The sequence below is a fragment of the Pezoporus occidentalis genome, unplaced genomic scaffold (genome assembly GCF_034315485.1).
Source record: "Pezoporus occidentalis ecotype Australia unplaced genomic scaffold, CSIRO_AGI_Poc_V1 ctg19, whole genome shotgun sequence".
NCBI classification, from domain to species: domain Eukaryota; kingdom Metazoa; phylum Chordata; class Aves; order Psittaciformes; family Psittacidae; genus Pezoporus; species Pezoporus occidentalis.
The window spans coordinates 2,777,458-2,804,730 of NW_026913748.1; the positions used below are offsets into that span (position 1 = coordinate 2,777,458).

The window sequence follows — 27,273 nt, forward strand, 5'->3', positions numbered from 1 at the left end:
ATCCAGTTCCACAAATCCCTGTTACGAGAAAGCTAGGATGTTCAATGGAAAACTGAACCAGGAGGATCAGGAAGGCCCTTTTTGGCAGTTCATGCTAAACCAAGAAACTTACTTTCTGCATCTGTGTCCATCACAGAGCATTCTTCATACAGTGTTCAACACTGAAACCAAAGTTCAAAACCCACACCAGGTTTGTACATCAGGTTAGTCTTACATTCTGTTAGAAACAGCTGGGAAAAAAACAAACAACGTTCATATTAGGAAATAAATAATCAAATACTTTCTCATAATGCCATTAAGATCATCTGGAAAGTTGTTTTGGAACCATTAGAATGATTGTGAAAATCTGCTGATGAAAGTGCAAGTATGTAAGCCTTAAAAGAAAGGTTATATCACTGAAGAGTGACTTTGTCAGGCCTTCGTGTTGGTTAGATTGTTGGCTTACATAGCAGCCCTGGCACAACAGCCAGTTCCAGGTGCCTAGTTCACACAAAGGTAAAACAGATGGTTAAATAAGTGTTCTGTATGACTCTGCATGTCCCTAATACATCTTCTGGATGCTGGTGGCCTAGAAACAAGCTTCACGATTGAGAAACACCAATAAGCAAATCCCAGCCCACAGAGCTGCTGCAGATTAATAGACTCTTTGAAATCAGGTACGTAGGAAAAGGAAAATACTGTCTCAAGGGAGACATGACAAAAACTAATGTGGAGCTTCTCATTTCCCTAACGCCTTCGGTAGTGATGCCTCTCAGAGAGAAGGGGTTTCAGAGGAGATGGTAGCTGGGGCAGGAATCAGTCACAGATGAAAATGCAAGGGTAGCCCCAGGGTGCAGCTCCCAGCAGGCTATAGGAATTTACCATGGTGACTTCATTGTTCCCAGCCGCTCCCATTTTACCCGGCAACCTGTTTAATATTAACTTCTACATCTGAGGCCCAGAGTGGGAAGTACCAGCAGCAAGGTCTCAGGGTCACTGCAGGCAGACAGGACTGGAAAGTCAGCTATCACTGCAGCAAGCAGAGGAGGGAGTTATCCACAGTTACCCCCAGGTTTGCTACACAAACTGTCTCCAGCTGTTCTTTAGGACTTTCTCTTCTGCCAGCCACTTACTCACTGTAGTCCTGACTGCCACCCCAGCCCTTATACCATCATCAGCCATACATCACATTTCAGAAACAGGCTAGGAACAGCATGACCAGCCTGTCCCTCAGGAGCTGGCAGGTATCAAACTGGCCCACTCTTCCTGGCTCAGCAAGCCTCAGTGGCTTTTATAGTACAGCAAAAGTTGGGGTTAGCCCTTGAAAAATTGCTCATGTAAGATCTTATTTTCATTGTATAATAATACACAAAACCAAATCAAAACCTGAGATGTGTACAAGACTGCTGGAATCCCTCAGAGAGCTGCTTGAGTGGCCCTGTTTTGTCTTGGAGACCTACACGTCATATTGGAAGGCTGAGCTAGAAATCCAACAGGCTGATTTTCCACTTGGTTTGAGGAGAAAAATGGCAGATCAAGCAACACACTCTTACCCCTACTTATCTGGCAGACTGAACTGGGTGCCCCCTGCATAACATCATCTTGAGATAGTCTTGATGTTGAGAGTTGGAAGCTGAGTGACCAGCTTGATTACTAAATCATCTTGCCTGGTAGCATACCAAAAATGCGATAGCCCAGATGGTTCCTACACTACTGCAGTCTTTCCAAATAGATTTAATTGAAAATAAAATGATATCATTTTAATTTGTGTTTATTTTTTAAAAATGCTACTTTGCCTACACATTTTCTTTTCCATACATCCGACTACCCATCCCCCCAGGAAGAAGATACCATTCACAGGATCTTCAGCATCCATTTATGGCATCTGAGGATGCAATTTATCATTTCTGCAATTAAATTCCCTCCAGATGCATAGCAAAAGCCAGAGGCAGATTGTCTTTGTAACTCAGCAAGCTGTGTTTGAAGTTTCTTGAATGTGTTTAGTTGAAGAGATTGGAAGGATGTAGAAAATAAGGTGACATTCATTACTGCTGAGTTAAACAAAAGTTGCAAGAAACTTCCTTTTGAAAGGGATAAGTGTAAAGTGCAAATACTTCTTTAACAACCTATGTTTTACAATTTCCTGATTAATGGATTGCAGTCAAATCAGTTCCATGACACTGATTACTTTACCAATACATTAGCAATTACTTCAGCTGGTTTTATGTTATGTGTGGAAGCTGCGTACAATTATGTTCGTCTTTTATCGCATAAATCAATGCCTTCATGGGTAGCAATTTAACCCTGAACTCTCGTACTTTCTGCAGAATGTAAAATCAAAACATTTGTAATAATCAGTGCATTAGATCGCAAAGTATTATTGCTTTTATGAGGGGACAAAGATTAATTCATTTCAAAGTCCTCTTTCAAAGCCACCCTGGAACTGCTAGGTTAGATTGTCTTTACAGTAGGAGACTACAATAGTTGTCCCCTGCAAACCCAGCTTGTGTTGATGTAGCCAGGTGTGCATCATAGAGTATCACCACAACTGTCTTTAGACCTACAGCTTTCCTCACTTGGGAGACCAGAGCTGAGTAGAGCTCTTACCCAGAGAAGAAAGAGCTTAACATCTGTATTTGGCAAAGTTGTGGGGGAGGCATGAATGTAGTTCCTCTGCTTTTTAGGAACAAGTACAAAGGGTCTCAGTCTGCAGAGGCATTGTTTCAGTGAGCAATGAATTCACACATTAAAAAAATATATCAAACAGCAAAAGAATCTGAAAAATGAGAGAAGTCTTCTGAAGAGCGAGGGGGGAGTCTGGCACCATGGGAACAAAAATAATCACAGCAGCTTGCCTCGCCCCGTTGTGAAATGGCCCCCTGCACCCCAGGCAGCGAGCAGTTGCAGAGGTCAGCTGCCTGTGGTTAATAATAAATAGGCTCTCTTTGCCAGGAGCGCCAGGCTGCACACCCCCATGTGATGCTCCTGCCCCCCCCCCCCCCCCCCCCCAATCCTCCTGCCTTCTCCAGGGCTGCCCAGGCACTGCTCCAGCACCCACCCAGCCTCCCTGCATGAGGCGAATGCCCAGAGGTAAGAGACATGCCAGGCCGTTGCTCCATGAGGTTGGATAAACTGGATCGATCATGGGGAGAGGTGAGCAGGGAAGGTTTGGAGGAGGGAGGAAAGCCTGTCCGTGCTAGAGGAGTCTGCAAAGTTTTGTTACAAGGCAAGAGGTCGGGTGGGTCTTGCTATAAGACTTGCCAAGCTTCAAAACTCTTTCAGGCAGCTCAGGCCAAGCGTTGGCTGAGTTTCCCGCGAACATCAGGGAAGTTGTATTGAGTTTCAGGTGCTGACCAGCTAGGTTTTATCCACCAGCCGGCACAGCTTGGGCACTCCTGGCTGTTGTGCAGCATTTGGGGGGTTGTTAACATTCAGAGCACAACTCGAGCAGCTCAACTGATCCCTGGCGTAACCTTGTTGGCTTAATGAATTTATTCCAAAGCTGACTTTGCCCTGGAGAGCAAGGGGTGTATACACACACACACAGAGCAATACCAAACATTTGCATGAACTACTCAGGCTGCTGAGCTTAGCACTGCACAGGCAGAGGTTGTAAGCGTGAAGTAAGAGCTTTTGCCACTTTGCTGTCATAATATGATTCCATAAACTTGATTAAGATTTTTATCCTTAAAAAGGATTTGGAAAGTGGAAAATCTTACTGTTTCAGACAGGTGTGTATTGTGTCTAGCTGAACCAGGCCCTTTTTTCTTGACTTACACAACCCAGCTGTCCTGTACAGCTGAAGTTTTCGGATCTGGGCAAAAATACTCTTCCTAGGTAAAAGATGTTTCTATATAGCTCTAGTGCCACACGCTGGGCTCAGAGCGGTGTTCTGCTGAATGTAACATGAGCACAGAACTTATTTTAATTGATTTGCAATCTAAATTAACAATAGGTGCAAAGGACTGAAGAGTGGAATCTTTTCCTTCTGGTGAAGGCGTGAAGAATAGAAAGGCTGGAGGGATACAGCAAAACGCCCAGGGAAAATAAGTGAAGCACTCAGGCATTGAGTGAAACTGCCCCGAGGCCCAGACCAGACCAGTCTCTTAACCTTTACAGCTCTCTCTCCCTCTTTTTCTGTTTGGAAATGAATGTAATTAAAGTGAATAGGAGTTGCTAAGAGACCGGAGGAGTTCTGGAGTTTGTTGCCGGGGCTGAACTGCGGCTCTGCTTCCACAGCTTTGCGCTAAGAAGGATGATGTAACGTGAGCCTACATAAAGCTCTCCGGGCTCTAGGGAAAGCTGCTCTTTCCTCCTTGTACTTACAGCTTGGTTTACCAGTTCCCAGCTCCTTTCTTTGTTTTATTGAACTGCTGTTTCCTCCTAGACACTAGCAAAAACTGGGTTCATATCTTTATAGCATTCCTCTGCCTGCGTCCGCCTTGTACATTGCTCTCCGTGATCTTTCAGGCTGGAGGTGGCAGTGGCTGAGCCTGCAATCTGTCATGAGCAAGTAGCTTTGGAAATTAAAGTTGTCTACTTCCAACCTCTCTCTAGTTTGTTACTCCTCATTAGTTACTCTGCTTCCCCACGATTTCAGCCCAGTGTTAACAACGGGCCAGGTGAACCCTTCCAACTCCATTTCTGCAGCGTAACATTTTGCTTTGACAGCATGGCTCATGCTTGAAGCACCATGAGTCTCCCGGCAGTCTCCTGGGCAAGGGTTGTTTACCTGCCGAGATCAAGGCAGTAGATGGTATGTTTAGCTTCACATGGTCCCATTACTGCTAAATTACCTCTTTTGTTTTTGCCTGACTTTTGTTATCTCAGCACCAACTGAATGCGAAAGATGATTGGGAAGATAGCCTGGAGCCTGGGAAAACATGTATCTACTGTGGCATGTGGGACCACCCATGTGAGAAGATTTCTGCGTGGTAAGTAGTGTATTCTGAAAGAGTTCCTGGGTGGAAAGCATTTTCCTCATTTGAATGCAGCAGGGACCTTGCTGACAGTGTTCTGGGAGCAAAACAAAGAGCAACAATAGTCTTGATGCACAATAGCCTTACAATGTATTGAGTTACTATGGTATCCTTGGTCTCTCCACTCTTTTAGAACGTATTCTTTGAGCATGGTTTCAGGGCTCTGTTCACAGTAATGTTAATTTAAAGTAATGTTACTGGAGCCAGTGACAACGCAGCTGCAAAACTGGTGGCAGAGGAACACTCAGTGATGATGAGGACGATTATTGTTCATACCAACAACAGAGATATTTTGCAAATATTTCACTTACATAAGTGAAGCTTTGTGAAGTTATTTCTGAATTCACCCCAAAGAACAACTAAGAGGGGGATAAATTTGTTGTGATGATGACAATTTGTCTTTTATAAAACAGCTCAGTAGTAACTTCAGATATCCACACAAATAATTAACTTTTCTGTGTTTATCCCCAGGTGCTTATGTCAGGATTCAGCCTTCCATACAGGAAGCCCTGATGGAGGGGAGACCAGTCGTAGCCTTGGAAAGCACCATTATTACACATGGCATGGCCTATCCTCAGAATTTGAGGTGGTCGATTTTGATGTTTCTTGTTCAACAAAGTTGTAAGAACAGGCATATAGCTGGTGTATCAGGACTGGTTTTCTTGGTCAAGCCAAAACCCCTGTAAGAGCAAATGGAAATTGTCAGGCATGCAGAATATGAGCTCTGGTGTAAAACAGTTGTATTTGGCCTTTTAAGGACACATATGGGGTACTATTTATCTTCTTATCCAACACCATACATTTCTGGCTTCCTTTAAAATGTGGCACCAGATAATGTCATCACTTGCTCTGAGAGAAGCTGCATAGTTTTTACAGACATTGAAAACGCTCTGCAGTTTCTTTTGGTATATCTTTCATAATGCAAAAAGGACTGGAATACAATAGTGAAATCTGTTCCTTGCTGCCACTCAGGGCAGCTACTGTGAGAGCTACTGGTCCCTCTTGCTGCTTTCTGTACCCTGCATAGAACCTCTCCAACCTCTACCCTTTATTTACTGATGCTCAGTAGACTCGCGTTTCGTAGGGTTACAGTGCCAGAAATAATTGTACTCTCCATCCTTGCTTCCAGAAAGAACAGGAATTTTTTGGTATTGATTTTCCATCTTGATTTTTACCTGGCTGTTATTCTTCCTGACATTCTTAGAATGAAACTCTAAAAACCTGATTTTGGGAAGGAGGTAGTTTCAGTAGTTACAGATTGCCTAACGTATGTGCAGATGGCTCAGAAAAGAAGAAGCTGCTCTTAAAAAGGATAGTGTATGATTGATGAAATATAAAACCTGTGAAGCTTAGAAAGACCTAGACTGTAGCCCTGGAGTATCCTCAGGCACTGCTGTTACTCTGTAACTGCCTGTATTGTGAAAAATATATCCTGGTCTTCTGAGCAGGGCTTCAATTACCTGAGGTTTCTGTGAAGGTTTATGATCGCAGAGAAATAATGGGTAATAGATATAGAAATAGCTATTTTGAGGCAATCCCTGTTTTTCAGTAGTCTATTGTACAACCAGATTTGCCTGTACAATGCCAAGCAATGTTTTCTTTTCTCAAAAATGAAGCATAAAGCTTGGACATTGCTGTCCTGAAAACGGGACCTCTGCACTTCTGCAAATTCAAATGCAAAGACTTTTGCCACTAGGAAAATACAGAAGAGGAATTGGACTTTGCTGAAATCACAAGGACTGTATAGAACTGGAAGCTGGGAATAATGGCCATCAAACATGGCAGTTTTCTTGTCTGATTGTTTGCCTCATGAATTTTGTGACTGTTGTCTTGTTTATCTTATTCTAGCATGGCCAGAGATGTGGAAGAAATTGTAACAAAAAATGGAGCAGTGCCAGCCACTGTAGGTATCTTAAGAGGTCAAATCCATATAGGACTCACAGATGAGGAACTTGAGTTCTTGGCAAGCAGTAAAAATGTAACTAAAGTGTCTCGGAGAGATCTTCCTTTTGTCCTCAGCCAGGTATGGTTTGTAGACTTTCTGTTTTAGTGTTTTCTCTACAGCTATAGTGTAATGCTCCTCAGCTTCAAGCCAGGTGCCTCTTAAACTTCCTGAAAAGATCATGTAAAGTGGTATTTTACTGGCAAGCTCAAATGTGGTCCTATCTAGAATAAAAATACAACAAAGTATGGGAATAGCAGCCATAGGGTTAGTGAAAAGGCATTCTGGATTGGCTGGCAAGCCACGAGTACTGGGCTAAGAATATTATTGGCATGATAAGGCATCATCACATTACATACAAACTATGTGACATGCAGGCCATCACAAGCTTAAAGTGACATCTTAAGGTGACACTAGCTGCCTATGAAGCCTTCTGGTTGGAAAGCCCTGGAAATCCCTGGTGAACAAAGGCCTTTGCAAGAGCAGCTTATGTAGCAGGGACCATGATTCTTCTGTGGTTTTGCCTAATAGAATATTTGTATCAGTATTTCACTTGTCAGCTGGTGACAGCAGGCTGTTGTGACATTGCTGTGTGTCAGACCACAACCACAGCTGCCCACATGTAGCACTCTCCATGTCACCCTGGGTGCTGACTGTGACTTTGTCCCCTGACAGGGCTTGTCTGGTGGCACTACTGTGTCTGGAACAATGATTGCCGCACACAAAGCAGGAATCCATGTGTTTGTGACGGGTGGCATAGGAGGTGTCCATCGGGGAGGAGAGAACAGTAAGAAAATCAATATATTGTACTTTGCTTTATTTCATTCCATCTTTTTCCATTTTCCCAGTTTGTCCTGCAGAAGAGTAAAGTTATCATTCTTCTTAACCATATTATGGTTGTTTTTTCCCTGGTGTCTCCTTTCCAGAAGCTTCAAAATACTCCTCTTGAGCACTGGCCAGTTGTTAAGAGGCTATGAGTTTACCTTTTGCTTACATGGGGTTAAATGGATATTGTTTGCTGTCACAACAGGAGCTGACTGTACCTTTTCCACTTTGTAATGGCTGGATAACCTGATAGGGGCTTGGAGGACAGTGTTGTTACTGACTCCCTCTCAGCTGGGGAGGCAGAATATATCCACAAAAGAAGCTTAGGCCCTGGTCTGTGTTAGAAGTGCATGTTCCTCTCTGGAAAATGGCCCAGCCTTGGCAGTGTAGTTTGTGACCTTTAAGTACGTTCTTTCTTCGTAGTCGTATATATTCCTAGCACAGCATAACTGCATTGCTCAGCTGGATGACATCCCTTTCAGATGTAAATTCAAGACCAGGAAATGTTCTGAGGTCAGCAAAGATCCTGTGGCTTTTTTTCTTTGCCAGTGATGTCAATACCAAAATCAAAATCTACTTAAATTATATTCCATCTCCCTGAACTTTGCCCTTGCTGTATAACACCTTCTTCTTTCTTTTCTACCAAATTTTTACATGCTGTTTATTGATGTGATCAAAGAGCGGAGAGATACAGTGCATGGCTGCACCTCTGCCCTAAGCTATGTGATTTTTTGTCAATATCTCTTTCTATCGCAACACTTAAAGGCATGATCTAAACCTGTAATATTTGTTTCTGGATCTAAGTGGTTACAAAAGCAGGCAGTGGCATCCCAGGCAGAGACAACTTTTTAAGAGGGCAGATCACATCTGCTTGGAATACAACACAGTCACCGACACAATGTCTGCTTGTCCCTTGACAGGTCTGGATGTGAGTGCTGACTTGACGGAGCTAGGACGAACTCCGGTTGCTGTTGTATCTGCAGGAGTCAAATCTATCCTTGATATTGGCAGGACACTGGAATATCTGGTAGGTAGCATGGGCTGCTGAGCCTGAAAGCAGGGAATGTGCTTTGTGTCCAGAATGCCCAGTGGTGTTGGGGTAAGCATTAAACCTAAGATTTTTAGAAGTTACTATTGAGAGGACGTGAAGCTATATTTACTGTTCTCTAGTTCTGGGGCTATACAAGCTCTGGGCTGCTCCCTAACATAAATTTATCCATGCCCAAGGGGCTGTTCCAGCACCTGTTCCAATTGACGCCAAAACCAGTGCTAGCCATGCTGTCTTTCTCTGGCTTTGGACTTGATTTTCTGGGACAATACTTCAGAATTGGTGGATCAGGCAAGCTATATCCATCAAATGCTAAAATAGAATTAAAATGGGAATCAAATGATTTTCAGTAGAGTCACTTTTTAAGGTTTGGGAACCACCAGGGCCAGTGCTTCAGGTAACTGCCAACATCAATGCTTCTTAATCACAAACAGAACTCATTTATATTCCTGTCAGCTCACAACATGTCTTCAGATCACAAGTTGTTACCTCATACTCAGTGTTGCCCTAATGACAGCTGCATGGCTTTTGATCAGCTCTGAGCACAAGCACAGGACATGCACATCTCCTGTGGAAGCCAAATTCTGTCTATCCTGTTACCATGGCTGGCTCTTTACTTCAAAAAATGTTGGTGATATAACTGAGTAGAGTGGGATGCATAAAATAACCAAACCCTGTGCTAAAGAAAGACAGTTTCTAGGAAAAAGCCCCTTCTTTTGGTGGGCCCCCTTTCCCTCTGCTGATTACCTGCTGGTCTCGCCTCCACTGCTGCAGGAGACACAGGGAGTTTGTGTGGCTGCCTTTGGAGAGTCAAGGGACTTCCCAGCCTTCTTCTCACGCCAGAGCGGCTTCCAGGCACCATATCAGGTCCGGGATGAAGAGGAGGCAGCTCAACTCATTGGTGTGTTTCAGAAAGAAAAGGCCCATGTAGGGCCTTGGAGGAGCAGGACACAAAAATCACATTTGGATGAGGCACTTTTTTAAGAGCTTTTTTTGGAGAAGAGTTTGTCCAAAAACCAGGCCATCCCACCTCCCCCATTCCTGCTTTAGTGCTTTGTAAAGCAGCAGTGAAATTCAGTTTTTACAGCAAGTTTCTTACCTAGCTGCAGCCACCTTGGCATGCTGAGACATGTTTTCTTCACACTGGTGAGGTAAAGGGAACATATATGTTAATGTATTTACAAAAACAGTTTCTGAGCCCTCAGAAGTGGAGTCAGTTTTCTTTACAAAAACAAATTATTTGCCCCTTTATTGTACAGACTCAAAAGAAATAGGCACGTGTAAACTGTTTGGTAGCTGGAAAAGACTAGACCCTGTCTTTGGGTCAGCTAAGAACAGGAGCTTCTGCTCTGTGGGTTCCTTCACTCTGCACCCACTCTTCTCTGTCATTTTCCTTCAGCATTTGATTTACTCAAGGAGAACCACTAATGATGTGCCTGTCCTCTCCCAGCCAGTGCTCTGGGGCTGGGCATGAGCAGCGGGGTGCTGATAGCAGTGCCCTGTCCCAAGGAGCGAGCTGCCTCAGGCCAAGTCATCGAAGAAGCCATCCAGCAAGCTCTCAGCGAAGCCAGGTGAGAACCAACCTAAGCCCTAGCCTTTGCTCACCTGGGTCCTGAAGAAGTAGACGACTTCAGGGACACTGCTACAGGGGCTGTAGTACAGTCTAACCTCAGGCATGAGTGAGCCCACAGCATGCTTTCAACTGTAATTTTGTCTAACCTGAAGCATGTTTGCAGGACTTTTTACAGTATGTGGTTATGGAGATAAATTATCTGCTAGAAGCAGTGCTTCTCCTTGGATGCTGTTTCAGCTCAGTCCTTCTCATCTGCAGGCGTTTTCTTTACATCTGCAGGTCCAAAGGGATCACAGGCAAAGAACTGACCCCTTTTATGTTACGGAGGCTCAGTGAATTAACTGATGGGAAATCACTGGACTCCAGTATCCTTTTAGTGAATGAGAGGGGGGAAGTACTCCAGTGTACTGTCTCTTCTGACAATGCTTGGTGAAAATGCTATCACTTTATTGGCAGTCTAGCAAGGGGAAAACACTTCAGTATCTGCAAACAGATGAGAGCTTAGCTGTTGCATCTTCCTTTTTCAGGAGCACCATTAACTGTCCTCATCCACTTTTGCATTAAAAATTGGAGCGCAGCACAGACAGCAGGTGGTCCAGAGTCCAAAGAGATCCCTTACATCTGATCCCCAGGCTTGCCTGTCCTGTGATGGAATCTCAGGACACTGTTGTCCATGGTAGGATTGCACAGTGGAAGGTACCTGGGCTTTCCAGAGCACTGCACTCTACATCCCGCTGCCTTAGCCAGCTCATCATGCGGGCACACAGTAAGAGAAACTTGTAAGGGAAACAGCTATGGGTGTTAAAATTCAGGGTGTTCATGCAGTACAGTAACCTAGTATTTGCCTCCCCAAAGGGTGTAGGGGGTTCAAATCTATCAAGTCTCACAGCACATATTTTCTGCATTCTCCTCTAAACAGTTCCTACATAGGCTTCTAACAGGTCAGTCTTGCTGGTATTTTTGCTTTTCCTCAAAGAAATGCCAAACAGACCTTGCCCTGATCCAGAACAATGCCAGAGTGGGCAGTGGCATTGCGGTGGCCCTGAGCAAACTGCAGAAAGCCAGGAGGAAGGGGAACCTGCCTCGGCGAGAGGACACAACTCCACCCCAGCCAGTGAGTTGTCTGCCTTCCGTATAACGCCTCTGCTGACAGCACAAGACGCATTTATATCTGTTTACAAAAGCCAATCTTAAGAGCCCTATCTTAATCTAGTATTTCTTATTTGTCTTAGATAAATATCCTTTCCTCTCCCCCACCCCTCATCCATATTTACAGGGAATGAACACTGACAGTGGCCTAATCCCATTAAGTCTTAGACCGCCAAATCCATTAAAACTTTAATCACCTTTTACTGTGCCCTTATGTACAACTTCAGCTGTATTGCTTTCAGTGCCAGGGAACTCGAGACTACAGGAGTAGACCTGGAAGAGGGTAGAGGGAGATATTTTGAGCTGTTGAGCTATACATGTTTTATAAATATCTCCTTTTTGTTGGCCTCCTGCTCATAATTGCAAAAATTACAAAAGGTACAGCATATCCTGAACAAGATCCATTATAATCCCAATACTCTATTCACTCTCCTGGATTTTTTTGTGTGCCACATAATTTATGGGAAATCTATTTTAGGTAGTCTTCAGAGAGATGGAAAATTTTCTAAACCCCTTTTGCAGTAAAATTTGTCGACATAAAAGAGGGCAGTGACTCCAGAGACAATAACCCAGCATCTGATGGAATGAGAAAAAACCCTGTATGTCCCAAAAGAACTTGGAAACTTCCTGTTTGTGGAGCTGTATTGCTTTTTCTGGCTTTGTAGGACACTAAGAGAGTGCTCCATAAAGTGTCACTGGGTGTGGAAATTTCTCCTGGGAGCTTGCAAGAAATGACTGCATTTTTCTGTCCACTTTTTCCCCATTTTCTTGTCTTTCTTACACAACAGTGCTTGAATGTTTCTGAGGTTTTGTATGTCAGAAATTGTCCCAAGAGAAATGGCTTCAAGGGCACTGATGTGACCAGACCCATGCAACGCCTCACATTACTTTATCACCACACAGAGAAACTGCCAGTACCCATACATGTATACAGTAGCATCCCACCTGCCATGCTGGGGCTTGCTATGAGCAGGAATAATCAGAAAGCAACATATAGAAGAGATTTCCATTCTTCCTAATTTGTACAGACTTGTGTCTAGCCATCCAAAATAAGCACAGTGAAAATTAGCCAGCTCTCAAGAGGGTGGGAAAAGTGACTAGGAAAAGCAAAGAAGACTTGGAAACTTTTTCTTCAAGTCCGTCTAACCACTTTTTACATCTTTTTTTCTCTCCTGAAGGTGGTGATTGGAGGCATCAACGTTGACTTTATAGCCAAGGCACAGAACCCTGTCATCCTGGTACTGTATCTAGCAGTTTCCTTAGCATCACTGCCATTTCCAGCTATTTTTACAGGAGTACCAAGCCAAAGTTGGGGTGGGGAGGAAGGCAGCATCCACCCACGATATCTTTATTGTACCCACATGTCTTTATCCATACACATGTGCAAACCTGGGAGGTGTAGTGGTGCATATTTGATGTGTTGTCTAGGTGAGCAATGGAATGATACATATTGACCTATTCTGTTCCCGTGCTAAAAGTCACTATCTCTGCCACTCAAGACAAAAGACAGAGCAATGGGTCACCCTAATAATCTCCGCGTATGACTCTGGCCTCTACAGACTATCTTAAGGTGCTCTGGGAATATTCCCTGATTCCAAAAGCCCAAAGAGTTCTTTTAGCAGAAGAGCTGCCAAGGACATTCTAGAAGCACATATGCAAAGAGCTAGAAGCAGCAGGTGAAGGCCTTCACTGTGCTGTGACAGCTCTCATTCAAAAGCTGTCACACAATAGAGGGGAAATCTCGAAGTAAGAGCCAGCTCTGGGTGCCTGGGACTGTCTTTGCTGTGGAAGGGCAGCATGAATAGGAAGCAAGAATCTCCATGCAGAATGCTCACAGTGGTAAGAAACCTCTCAGAAAAGAAGTACTGACACGCTTACAGCAAACCAGAGAACCAACTGCCTCAGTCATGAAGGGTTTAAGTCACACACAGAGAAAAAAACTTAAAAAAAAAAGAAAGAACATTTTAAATGTTATCAGACCCTCTCCCTCTCAATTTGGTTTGACCACAAAACGCCCAAGAATCTAAAGTGGAACAGACCTGGGACTTCCCCGTGCAAATGACAGCTATTTGCATGGCCTATACAATTTTTGTTGAGCTATATGAAGTACTATAGATGGAGGCGGTGAAGCTTGCTCAACAGTTGTTTTGTGTCTCAAATTACTCCATGCTGTCCTTCCTGTCCAAGGACAGGAAACTCCTGCTGCCAGATGGGACAGCCTGCGAAGACCCCTCAGTCAGATAGGGAAAGATGTGCTGGAGAAGCTGTCATTACAGAAGTTGGCTATTCAGTGATACAAAGGCAGAGACCAAACAGTAATATAATGGTCAAGGGTGACAATTGCTGTGGTATCAGCTATGAAGGCTTGCAAAACTAAAAGTTCAACTGCTTCGGTGATGATCTAACCTATAACATCCATATGCCACACTCAGCTGTCAGGACAAGGAGATAAGCTGTGTCCCAGGGAAGGCAGCCACCCCCTGGTGTGTCAAACGTGAGTGCAGATCCCTGGACCGCCCATGGCACAGTGAGGAGGCAAGGGCAGCTATAGACACTGCTGGGAACAGCTGATGGGGGGAAAGGGAAAAGGAGATACTAATGGTGTATGAAAAAATGAGGCATTAGCTGCCCTTCTGTATAACAGCAAGCGTTAAAGTTAGGCCATTGTGGCAACTACTCAAATGCCAAACTACAGGAGGATTTGGGAATTGACAGCTGTAACACTGCTGCTGACAGCTGCTGTGGTTAGGCACAGAGGAAAAAGCACTCTCAACAGCATTGCTTTGTTTTGGCTTCAAAAGATAGGTCTTTTCTAAAGGGCTTAGCACCCAGCAGCTCCCACCCTTACGTGTTCTGGATTTGTTGCAGATCACTGGAGTACCACTCACACCTCTTGCTGTCTCCGCAGGAAAGCTGCTGTATTATGTCCTGGTTGTAATTCCCACATGGCTTTCAAGGGTATCCAGATGCAAAGTGCTATCTGACTAAATATGCAAAGTAACCATCTGACCTGCAGAGACTGATGTTTGGTTTTGCTGAGAAGAGGTGCTAGAAGCAGCATAATGATTATAACTCCCTCAGGATACCCAGAAGTTGAGCAGAGTCTCATTTTTGCCTTAGGAATTCAAACCTCTTAGGACATGGAAGAAGATCCCAGAGACTAAAGTCTGAAACATTGCCAGAAAGTATCAGCCCAGTCTTACTTCAAATCACCACAGCAATGCCATTTTTATCTTTCACCTCAGACATTCCCACCTGAAGACTACATAGAAGAAATACCTGAGCTGAAACTTGAAGTTACTGGCTGAGCTAGTGAGGTGCAATGAGAGCCAGTCATTTTTAATTCAAAAGCAGGCTGCTAGTTTCTCTCTCATTGCACCCGTCTGCTACTTTAAAGAGAGATTTAGCATCTTCATGTTTTTCAGGCCCTGTGGGGTTATACAGCAGCAGAGGTTACCCACTGCTGTTAGGGCAAGGCTTGGTGTAAAAATCTGAAACTCTGCCTTTGGGCTGTGCAGGGGACTAACTGAGAAGCTCAGCAGCCAGAAACAGAAGGAGCTCATGAGTGTTTTCAACATTCCTGCAGGAATCAGTTTTGAAAAACAGATAGTGGAACCACATAAAATAGAGTTTGTGCTCATTAATGATGGTGGTTAGTACCCTCTTTTAATATTGAAATAGGGGCCAGTGATCAAAGCCATGTTGTTTGACTTGCCTAAACAAGCATCCTTGCTTTTTACTTTGGAGTGGGTTTCTTTTATTTTGCTCTTGGCTGCTTCAGAGTTAAAATAGCCAAGCTTGATGCTTTCAAAATCTGCAACACTCAACCAAAGACAGTTGCAGATGGAAATAGACTCATTCCTGGCAGTACCAGTGGCAATTCCCGGGGAGCATGACCAAATGTAACAGAGGGGCATTTGGCTTAACAAGGAGTGACAAGTAGTGGAAAGATGGACAGAAGCCATAGGTTGCTTATATACAGCCAGTTCTGCTCAGGTGGTCTGAGCAGGTCAGGGCTTGGAGAACTGCCAGACAGAGAAACAAAGGCATCAAGAATTAGCACCAAGTCTTGCAGGCTACAGAACTGGGGAGAGTCAAGGCAAGCAAAAGCAGCCTGGAAGTCAGAAGAGAGTGATAAAAGACCATATTTAGATTGGAGAGCAGCCTCTTACAGTTATAGGGCTGGATGCAGAAAAAAGCATTCTGTGCAAAGGACAAATGTGCAGCTTCACACTGGGGTAGAAGGGTCCTTGGAGAGCTTCAGTCTGAGTTTTGAGAAGGCCCAAGAATAGCAACAGGTTGGAAGCAGAATACTTCTTACTGTGAGATGGCAATACATTTACTTGTTTTGTGTTTGCAATCAAGCGGTGTTTACAAGCAAGAGCAATGTGTATGTGCAGGGGTATTCCGGTGCACCTGGGCTAACAAGGGGCGGTGAAAATCTGGGCCAGGAGCTGCTGTGTATGGGCATGCACATGCTTCAGTGCTTGCCACACAGATCCTCAGCATACACTTGAGAGCTCCGAGTTACGCAGAACTGGGAAGATCATTATGACCACCAGTGGCAAGCTGTCTTCAGAAATGGAAAGTATGTTTCAGGATTTTATGAAACAAAAGCTTTTAAGCCATTTGATAGTCCAAATAAAGCCCAAGTTGATTTGAGCACTTACTGATGTAATTCTAATGGCAGAACATTTAGAAGAAGGGGGAGATGGGAGAGGGATTCTGAAAACTTGGATGTGACAGTCTGACACATGGGCTGGGGAGTGGAAGGCAGAGGCAAGTGAAAAGAGAAGTTGATAACCACACAGGTGGAGAAGAGCACTTTTCATAAGGGAGATATTTGGGAGGAGAAGGGCGAGTTAAAAAGTATTTCAGACACCGAAACAGGTCCTTCCGTGAGTAAAGTATAGAGACAGTACACGTGAAGGTAACAAATCTAATTTTCATAGTATGGTTTGGGTTTGAAGGGACCTTAAAGCTCATCCAGTTCCAACCCCCTGCCATGGGTAGAGACACCTTCCACTAGACCAGGTTGCTCCAAGCTCAGTCCAACCTGGTCTTGAACATTGCCAGGGATGGGGCAGCCACAGCTTCTCTGGGCAGCCTGTGCCAGGGCCTCACCACACTCATAGTGAAGAATTTATTCCTTATGTCTAATCTAAATCTACCCTCCATCATTTTCCAAAGAGAAAAATAAATAAATAAGAAATCAACCCCCAAATTGCTTAAGGGGGCAGCTAAATGGTCTGAAGGCAGCGGCAGAGCCATTGAGGTCTGGGTCAGCAGCTCTGGAGTTGCAGCACTGTGGTGAGCTGGTAAATTCAGAGGGCTGCTCATATCAACTGAAACATTTATTAGCTTTGTTCTCTTTAAGAGGTCTTAGCAAGTAAGACTGAAATAGCAATGCATGGGGAGAGCTGCTTGATCTCCCCTCCTAGGAAGCAGGCCTTTGTCATCAAGGTTGAAGTCTGTAGATAGCTGTAGATGTTTATATTGCCCTCAATCTGGTATCTAGATGCCTTCTTCTCCCTTTAATTGCTGACCTATGTTTCAGTAACATCATCTTGACTTCACATGTTGAAGGAGAGACAGCATTCATGCCAAGCAGCCCTCCAGTTTTGCCAATTAACAATTTGTTCTTCCAGGGTGGTGGGCAAACAAATGCTGGAAGAGTGAGACGAACCTTTGGCGGTGTTGGAAGAAACTTGGCAGGTGCCTCATGCTTGTGTTTGCTTGTGGGTGCATGCCAGCTGTGATTTGTCCTTTGGTATTCCTTCAACAGCAGGAGCTCTTGAATGCTGTTAAGATCCGGGACATGTTAGGCAATATACCAGCAGGCAGACTGCCTGGAAATGGCAGGGGCCATTCCAAGAAGTAAGAGGGAAGGGAGTTAGGATCAGGAAAAGAAAGGTCCACAAATATGAAGTTAAGTAGCATGTAGCACAGTGACCCCAAATTAAAGTTAAGTAAGCATCAATGATCTCCAGTGAACAGTCTGGCCCTCAGCGTTGAATTAATGCCAGATTATAGTTGCAACAAGAGCAGGTTTTGAGCAAGAATTTCAGAGGAATAAGCTTATTCAGAGATGATCATCCATGCACCCCTTCTTCTCTTTTCCTCCTAGATGTTCCAAAATATCCAGAGGATTCAGAGTGCCAGTACAACAGGCAGACACAGATCACCCCACTCAACCCCATCCAACCATTTGCAGCAGCTGTGGCTGAGTTTCATCTTGAATGTCCTTTAGACAGGGATTGGTGGGCATAAAGTTTTCCAGGAAAGGGCTTTCTTAACCTGCACAGGCTGTCACTGTGTCCAGAATACTCTGATGGATTTACTAATGTCTCTTGTTTCCACTTGCCTTTTAGACTGCTTAAGCCGCCTTGGACAGACTCCTCTCTTTTTATCAGCTGTGGGGAAGGATGAACATTCAGAATCCGTCCTGCACTACTGTCACCATATGGTATGTTGCACAGTAGCAGCACATAAGGAGCATGGAGGTGATGAAGTTGCATAGAGGGAAAAATCTTCTCAACCCTGGCAAACATAAAAGCTATTTCCCACCAGGCTAAGAGTAGAAATAATTCAATGCTCCTTTAGTTACAGAAAGCTAGAAGGCATGGAGCCAACCCCCAAAACACAGGCCAAATGTATATACCATTTGGAGTCTGAACCATGGGGACTGAATTCAGCTCCAAGGAGTGATGCTTGAAGGAGAGAAAGTGAGTTAAATCAGGAGGAACCATGAAAAACTCTAGTAAGGCATAAGCACAACTAGAAACATGTAAACCCTGACCCTGAAGATAGACAAAGCAATGCCAAAATTGGCCTTGGTTGAATAAAGTATATGACAGAGAATCACTGGAACTGGGAACTCAGCTGGACACCTTAAAGCTTTAGAAGAGTAAGGTCCCCTACATAGCTGCCTACACCCCTCACTGTGCACCAGAGGAATACCTGACTTAAGCAGCAGCTTGTCCACTGAGGTTAGGGACCCAGGAGCAGCAGGAGCTCATGGAGGGGGCAGCAAGGCAGAGCATGCCACCCCAGTGGGGAGCGGGAAAAGCCATGAGAACAACCCTAACCCAAATCATCCCACACCTCCGTGATGTAGAGGCAGGGCTGGATGCAGGTAGAGCCCTCAGGTGAAGCTGATCAGGGCCATTAAGGCCTATTAACACCCTCAGGTCCCTAATATCCAGATAGAACACAGGGGTCCTTAGTTCTGGCTACCTGAGCAGTTGGGTAAATGAAGTAATAAGAACATAAACTCTTTGTTTATAAAGGCTTCATAGCAGCAGGTCTATAATCCCCCATCTACCCAGCATAGTTTGTGCCATCAAAGTGAGAGGTCTGCCAAGGGAAGATGGACTTGCTGGGCAGCAGCCAAGCAATCCTTGTCTGTAACAAAGCATATTACTACCAATGCGTCTCCTTAAAACCTCCAAATTCCCTGTGAGCTGCTGGGGTGGCTGCATTGCTCTGTCCACATGTATATTCCAAGAAATGTCCTGAGTTCTCTAAGCAGATTATTCACAAGACCCCCACACCTCATAGGTATGTCTGTGACACTGCTGTAAAAATGGCTCCAAGGCTGCTCTCAACATTGGGCTGTGCAGTCTGTGAGGTGGCTGACATAACTGCTAGCTGGAGTGTACCACCAAGACATGCCAGCATGTTGTCAGGCCATTGAAGTGTCACACAAGCTATAGGAATGGGTAGCTGGAGCAGGCAGGGCTGCAGACCACGACAGAGACAGCCTATAGAACTGCACGACAGAGACCTGTCACTCTCATTTACTAAATGATTTCTTGAAGCAGGGGCATTTGTTGTATTGTAAATATTAAAAAATAGCTATCTGCCAGCATTGTCTAGAGCAGGATTCCTTTGAAATGTTACTTATTTCAAGAGAGAAGGGAGGTTAAATGCAGAACAGCAGACTGGGCTACTGATCAGGTGGACACAGAGAAAGGATGTGCCAAGTGTGGTAGCTGCGAGAAACATGCTCCTTGTGTAACTGTCCTCCCTGTTTTAGGACATGAGTGCCATCCTTCAGCTGGAGGCGAAGAACACAGCCACTTACTGTGCTGTGATCACCAGTGCTGGGGAGCTCAGTGTTGGCTTGGGAGACATGGACATCCACCACCAGATAACAGAGCAATATGTATGCATACCATCAGATTTGTAAACTTTTTCTTGGGAAACGGAGTGTGGACCTGTGATGAAAAGCAACTGGGGAAGCTGTGCCAGGAGGGAGGGGGTGTGCAGAGGGGACGTGGGAAATCCTGACGTTAACCCCAGGCTTTGGACACTGAAATAGCAGCATGGCAAGCTACCAGAGCCCTCTGTCATTTCTAAGCCAGATGGAGCTTCTGGTTTTGCTCCATACAGTATCACCACTGCTATCATCCATGACATGTAGGTCAGAATCCTCTTCATTAACTAGTCCCAGCTAACCTATAATTTTTGGGAACCTTAAAGCCAGCAATAAATCCAGCCCACCTGCAGAGATGGTACTTCTCCCTTTAGGGAAAACCAAAACAAAGTGGACAGAACACTGGTTGGAGCAAGTTTTTCTGTTCCACCCCCTCCCTGCTATCCCTGTTGTTTCTACATGCTGAGTTGTGCCAACAGGCACTGCTCTCAGCACATCCAAACCTTCAAAACGTCAGGACTAATGAAAGCAGTGATTAAGCACTGATTCAGCAAAGCCCCATCAGTGCACCCTCCTTCCTTGCTCATTCTTTTACTAACAGAACAGAAACCTGTGCTTCATGACTGACAGTGACATGGAAGTTAAGTGCAATTTACTTACCAGTGTCATCCCCATGAGGTGGAGACTTCGTAGAGAAAAATATGGTCATTGCTCCCACTTCCATCCGCACCCTGCCTCTCCCAAGTCTTGGCACAGAAAACCATTACATGACAGATTATCTCTCCTGAGCTTTAAGAAACCATTGTGGCCAGTGGAAACTCTGAGCCAATCTTCTGCTGCAAAGCGCATTCTGGCAGCCCTTCTCTCCACCACGATTAGTGGAGGCACGGGAGGGATGCTGCACAAGTACCTGTAGCACTGGTTGCATTCAAGCAGCAAGCAAAGGTGTAGTCAAGCCAGGCAAAACACAGGGAATTAAAGAGCAGCATTCCCTTTCCCTGTAGGTCTCTGACTAACCCACAGATACCAAAGTGGTCTAGTGAGGACCAGCAACTACCTTTCCTTACTAGAAGGGCTGGGCCAGTTGAGTCCAGCTCTTGATGGCAGGGAGCAGGAGAAGGAGAAGAAAGGAGGGAGATGAGGCAAACTGAAGACTCCATTTTCCTTAAGGAGTCACTCTTTTAGGTTCATGCCTGCACCTAAGGGCTGCAATACGAGTGAAAATCCTACATCCTGACTCTAACTAGCAATCATTTGTTCCTCTGCAATGACTCAAGCTGTCTCTGCTCTGTGTCCTGGATTTTTCCTAGGTGTCTCAGTTCAAGGAGAACCTGTGCCAGGCCCCACTAGTGTGCATCGATGGAAATGTGCCTCTTTCCACTATTCAGTATGTCTGCCAACTAGCTAGAGAGCATCAGATAGCAGGTAAGGAGAACTTGCCCAGCCCTGGCCCTGTAGCTCCTAACCTTGTGCCAAGACACTCTGCACACCCTGAGTGCTCTCCACGGCTGCTTGCTGGAAATACCTGGTTACTGTCTGACATGCTGTGTCATTCAGCACTCCCTTCTGTACTCTGCTACTCTTTTTCAAATGGATGGAACATTTCTGCGTTCCTTGACCTTTGCCTCATTCTGCAGCTAAATCACATTCCCTGTGGTGTAGGTGCTATAGCCTGTGGGCACTGCCAGAAAGCCACGGAAAGCTGCTTTCTTTGCCTTTAACCTCAAGGGAAGTGCAAATGTATGTGCTTCTGCCAGTTCGAGCAGCAATATAGTTTGCTTCTCGTAAGTGCTAAAGCATCTTTTGACAGGATTTCTCTCCCACTTCCCATGAAATGCACACCATCACCACCCCCGGTATGCTGGGGACCTTTCACAAAGCTTCCTAAACATTTGGAGTCATGCCTTCATTTTTAAAAGCAAATCCCAAAGGAGACAGTGTTCTTAAAACCTGGCAGAGGCTCCAAAACCAGCTAAAAGGAGAAACAAAACTGAAGTTCGATTGTATGACTCCAGAGCCAGAAGCAACTGTCTCATTGCTGAGCACTGGAAAGGAAGCCTTGGGAGGCCTTATCCCAAACATGGGAGAGATAGTATTTTAAGTTTCTAACAGATTACATGCATACCTCACATTGTGCAGGTCATGCTAAGCCTTATACACTGCATCCTGCTCTGACATAGAGATGAATGACTAATTCATGAACTAACCCATTGCAATGTTGTTTTGAAGTGTGCTATGAACCAACAGATGAGAACAAGGCCTCTAAGCCGTTCCTCTCAGACAGCTGGAAAGCGCTCACATACATTTCCCCCAACCTGCAAGAGCTAAGAGCAATAAATCGGACCCTCGGGAACCCTCTGCCAGCAGGTATTGAATACTCAGAAGAGACAGTCACACACTTCTAGATAAGTGTGCACTTAAAGCCCAGAAAGCCAAGCATATCCTGGGCTGCATCAAAAGGAGTGTGACCAGCAGGTCGAAGGAGGTGATCCTGCCCCTTTACTCTGCTCTTGTGAGACCTCACTTGGAGTATTGTGTGCAGTTCTGGTGTCCTCAACATAAAAAGGACATGGAACTGCTGGAACAAGTCCAGAGAAGGGCGACGAGGATGATCAGGGGACTGGAGCACCTTCCGTATGAAGACAGGCTGAGGAAGTTGGGGCTGTTCAGCCTGGAGAAGAGAAGGCTGTGTGGAGACCTCATAGCAGCCTTCCAGTATCTGAAGGGGGCCTATAGGGATGCTGGGGAGGGATAGGACAAAGGGTAACGGGTTAAAACTTAAACAGAGAAAGTTTAGATTGGATATAAGGAGGGAACTCTTTCCTGATAGGGTGGTGAGGCACTGGAATAGGTTGCCCAGGGAGGTTGTGAATGCTCCGTCCCTGGCAGCATTCAAGACCAGGTTGGACAAGGCCTTGGGTGATATGGTTTAGTGTGAGGTGTCCCTGCCCATGGCAGGGGGGTTGGAACTAGATGATCTTAAGGTCCTTTCCAACCCTAACTATTCTATGATTCTATGATTCTAAGATTCTAACCTGCATCCTGAAGAAGAACATTTGCTGCTCCAGTCCCTATTTCAAGCAAGCTGGGTTATAACACAGTGGGGATTCTTAAACACTCTTGCTGTCTTCCTCCTTAAAGTCATCTCTGCATGGGTTGTGCGGCCCAGGCCAGACTGATAATCTGTCAGAGAGCACAGTAGGCCTGGGATGGCTTCTTGTCCAAAACCAGAGATCCTATTTGCCTCACTTCATCAGCCAAACTGGAGCAATATCTCAGTATCACCCTTTGCAGAAATGAAATGCCCCACCACATGCAGGTGTTAAGGCAATGAAGTCATACTTTAGGACAGATTTTTGATCTCTACAGACACATATTTAGTCCCATGAGGGGTGGTTTCCTCGGCGTGGGATAGAGGTATGGAAGTCTAATGTTGGAGAATTCCATGTTTCCCATGATTTAAAGAAAAAAAAATTAACCACATATCAGAAGTGCTCATAAATAGTAGCAGTGGTCCTCAGAAATAGGCTGCCAGCCCATAAAAGGCCAGTTGAGGATCTTTACAGTTATAGCACAGCCTTTTCTCCCCACTATATCAAGAGCTGCCAACCAGGTTGGAGGATGTTGTCCAGACTGCAGTGGCCTTGGCCTGCCCTTTGCTGTTGCATCTGCACTGTGTGGTGGTAACCCTCGGCTCTCTCGGCATCCTCCTGTGTGGCAAGAGGCTGGGAGGGAGCATATCACTTTGTCCAGGACCTCATGAACAGGTAAAGGCATGGGAAACTAACTCTGAGCTCTCAGTTGCTTCTTTCTCAGACCATAAAGCATCGCTGCTATTTCTGGTGGCATGGCAGCAGTCCTGGGAAACGTATGTGTTTGGTAGGTGGAATACACAGCTCTGAAAGCAAATCAAGTTGTCTGTCCATAAACTGCTGGCTTCTAGCAGCAGTGTTTCTAGTCAGCTAGCTTTAAATGTGTTTGCATGAATATTCATGAGTGAAGGCTTCACTTTCAGGAAGCTCTATTTAAATTGCTGATAGCTTTCAAAGTGTGAAAAAACATTATTGCCTTTTTCTTCTTTCTTTTTCTTTTTGGCATCTGAGCAGGTCTGGATGGCATAAGCCACATGAGGCCATACCAATTTGGGCAATTCCCACTAACTTCCCTTCTCTCCCTTCTCTCTTGGCACAGGCTGCTGCTGCTAGCCTCTGTGCCACCCACTACCCAGCTGTCCACATCAGCAGGGAGGAGATAGTCAACGTCTCGGGAGCCGGTGACAGGTATATTGCTCACTACTTTGTCTTCTCCAGCTAAATGTAGAAGGGCCATAAATTGGATTTCTTTGAAATTCTACTGCAAAGGTGAATGATATTCTGCTGCTTGAGGAGCAGACACTTAAGGACACAAGAAAAGGCCTGGTTACCATGATTACTTGCAAAGCTTGCTAAAAATGTCTCCCTGAGCATCTTGGAAGCCAGTCTTGCCATTCTTAGTTTTGTTTTTCTTTAAGATCCAAGCTTTTCATGGCAATCTAGTAGTCCTGAGTTAGCCTGGGCTGAGCTGCTGAAAGCAAAGTAAACCACCTTACATCAAAGCTGTCTTTCTAACGAACTACTTTACTTCCACACTTCTCCAATGGAAGTGGTACTGCCACTCATCAGCTAAAATCACCCTATAAGAGCATTTCATCAGGTTCTGCACTTGCCTCTGGCAATAGCGCATGCTTCAAAAGAGTCTGCTGCGTAATACGCCTAGCTGTTCACACAGCACTGTACATAGGAGTAGGAAATGACAGGTATTATTCTTAGCCCCACTGATCAGTTCTCAATCTGTCAGAGTAATAATTTATTATGCTCCTTGTTAACTTGTCAAACTGTATGTAGTAGTCAGGTTTTTCTTCTTGCCTTGTACACTACAATAATTTATTCTATCCTTCCATTGCCTTGGGCTAGACCAAAAGGCTGTATGTGACAGATATTTCCTTTTATTTTTCTACTCTTACCTACCACTATCTCAGCATAGCAACAGTTCTTTTTGTCTTTTGTGAGTGGGCAGCATGAAAAGTCTTTTTTCTTTTAAACTTACAGCATCCTCAGTATTTGAGTTAGGCTCAATCAATACCTTCTTGCCACGCTAGGTAACACCAGGACACACTCCTCGTGTCCCAGGTCCCCTCTGAGTTGACTGCAACTGCAAGCTGGTCTTCTCCAAAGAAGACCTAAGTGTTGTTTGAAGCAGTAAGCGTAATGGCAAAGGAATGGGGGCTGGGAGGAACCTCACGGGTCCCTGAGCCTGTCCTAAGGACGGCTCGGCTTTCCTCACTACTTCTAGGAGATGTGCCCACCCTCTGGCAGCCCCTCCAGGGACACAGCCTTCTCTTTGCATCATCTGTTTGGTCCACAACTACCCCTGACCACAGTCAATCTTTTCTGGAGGCTAATGTACGCTAAACATCTTCTTTAGGGTTTCCTTTCCTTTTAAAGGCTTAACTTAAGGAAAGGCCAAAGATGAGATAAGGTGCATCACTGCCAGACACCTCCACTGAGTTACACTGGAGTGTCATAGAATCATAGACTAGTTCGGGTTGGAAAGGGCCTTCGAAGATCATCTGGCCAACCTCCCTGCAATAAGCACGGACATCTTCAACTAGATCAGATTGCCCAGAATCACATCTTGAATGTCCTTAACTTTGGTTTTTCTTCCAAAGCTATCTGGAAGCTAGGGGCCCATTACTGCTCCCATTCCTGAAGTAGTATTGGTCTGCAAATCACATTCGCCAGAGCCCCCAGGTTTATGTAGAAATATCTGTAGTCCTCTCATTTGTCCAGGGTTTTCCTTCCTGGTAATCCTGGCTGGAAATGCCAGGACACCACATTGACACATGTAAGTGGTGAAGTCCCCCAAGCGCAGCCTGTTAGCACTTCAAAGGGCTTACCAGCAGGTCAAAACCCAGGGCTGTAACACATTCATAGCTCAGCCCCCATGTACCCTTGTACTTCTGAAGTCAGGGGACACTGCACACCCAGAAGCAGTGATCCAGGACACCCTATGCCTCACTTCTACCTTGCGGCTCTCTAACAGCTCCAGAGATGCTGCCCAAGGATCCATGTGTGTATACAGGCACAAGCGGCTGTTTGCTCCTTGTTCCTGGCTGCCATGACAACATAACACCTCATGCCTGCACATGGCATTGCTAGGGGATGCTCCCACAAATATTTACTTTCAGCTTCTGGGGCTGTTGAGAGATTGAATGACTTATGGAAGTCATAATTTTCTGCGCCTTTGTTATGGATAAAAGGATGTTGAGGTAATTAGAGCACAAAAAAGAGTGATATTTTTCCCTTCCCCATAGATTTTCTCCTCCATGGTGTCATATTTTCCTGTCCTTGCTTTTTCCTCTCAAATGTCATTATCTTCTCCATTCTCCTTCATGTCTTTGTCTTCTCCTAGTTTCCAAGCATCATTATTGTATTTAGCTATGAATAAAGAGTAGTTGCTCCCAGTTGATAACAAACACCACCCTGCTTGTATCCATGCCTCAACAGAGCCTTTCCCTTCAGCCAGGCAGATGGCAAAGTCATCCCCTCCTCTCGATGGCCTCCACTGTGCCTTGTGAGGACCTGTGGGTGACCGCTTTTGTTCCAAGCACTCACATAATTTTTAATGGGAATAGAAAACCACAGTGAAAGTTTACAAACATGTGAATCTACAACCACATTTCAGCCTTGGATTTCTTTTTCCAGCTGTGTCTCTTGTCCGTCTCACAATCATATGGAAACTTTACTGCCCTTCCAATCCACTCTGTTGGGGACAGGAGGGAACGTAATATGGCACCAACAAGGAGCAGAGAAGTGACAAAGTAATTAGAGAGCAAAGGAAGATTAGATTTTTCCTTTCTTTGACTCTTTTCTCCTGTCTCATCTGGAAAACTGGGGAAAATAATAGAAAATGTGGTGGAATGGGAAAGTACCTCAACTTCTCAGATAAGAAACAAATAAAATGGGAATAAATAGCACTATTTGTTACTCCAAATTGAAAAATAACTATAAAAAAGAAAAACCTTTACATTATAAACTCACCCCTCCTATGTGACATATTCTGCTGTGTTACATATTCTGTAAGTGTTGGTTTGAGTACACATGAATGCTCTTACAAACGAATGCCTATGTTCCCAAAATCAAAGCTGTTCCCCTTGTGTTCAAAACCACCCTTCTTTCTCTCCATAGCTTAATGGCAGGGATCCTCGCAGGGATCCTTGCTAAACATGACACAGATACCTGTGTCCGGATGGGTCTACTTGCTGCAAGCTTGTCCCTCCGTTCCTATGAGCCTGTTTCCCCAGAAATCAGCACTTCCAGCGTCAGCCAGGAGCAAGTCAAGAGCAGGAGCTGGCCAGAGGCGAAAGTATGGAAGATGCGCTAGAGCACCATTGCTCTATGACCTACCAGCTCCTTTCACTCCCAACACTGTTATTTCCAGGAACTGGGCTGTGTTTTGAGCTTTGAGCTCAAAAGCTAGCTGCTGACCAGAGGACTTAGACTTTCAGTAAATGCTACTATGGGAGGTGAAGTGTCAGCAGAATGCATTTGGTGACAACCTGTATTACACTGTTCACATTTA

At 44.9% G+C, this 27,273-nt stretch overlaps 1 protein-coding gene and 1 long non-coding RNA gene across 4 annotated transcripts; one reads left to right on the forward strand and one right to left on the reverse strand.

The window, feature by feature from the left end:
- Nucleotides 1-122: 122 nt before the first annotated feature.
- LOC134162546 (uncharacterized) lies at nt 123-9,653 on the reverse strand. Its single transcript, XR_009964360.1, has 2 exons — nt 9,521-9,653; nt 123-230 (listed from the first exon to the last, which is right to left on the reverse strand). It is a non-coding gene; the product is annotated as an uncharacterized LOC134162546 (long non-coding RNA).
- Nucleotides 4,806-27,273, forward strand: LOC134162535 (uncharacterized). 3 transcript variants are annotated; one of them, XM_062616453.1, is made up of 18 exons: nt 4,806-4,913; nt 5,430-5,544; nt 6,807-6,981; nt 7,576-7,687; nt 8,646-8,752; nt 9,548-9,674; nt 10,224-10,344; nt 10,626-10,711; nt 11,336-11,460; nt 12,674-12,733; nt 17,144-17,210; nt 17,867-17,961; nt 19,534-19,662; nt 20,964-21,078; nt 21,883-22,020; nt 23,254-23,420; nt 23,845-23,933; nt 26,880-27,273. In XM_062616453.1, the coding sequence occupies exons 1-18, from the start codon at nt 4,820-4,822 to the stop codon at nt 27,073-27,075; spliced, it is 2,118 nt and encodes a 705-aa protein (XP_062472437.1). In that variant the 5' UTR covers nt 4,806-4,819; the 3' UTR covers nt 27,076-27,273. The 3 variants fall into 3 exon arrangements, 2 of the variants coding, with proteins under 2 accessions (XP_062472437.1, XP_062472438.1); XR_009964357.1 differs by lacking the exon at nt 23,254-23,420 and having other exon boundaries at nt 26,880-27,019; XM_062616454.1 differs by lacking the exon at nt 12,674-12,733.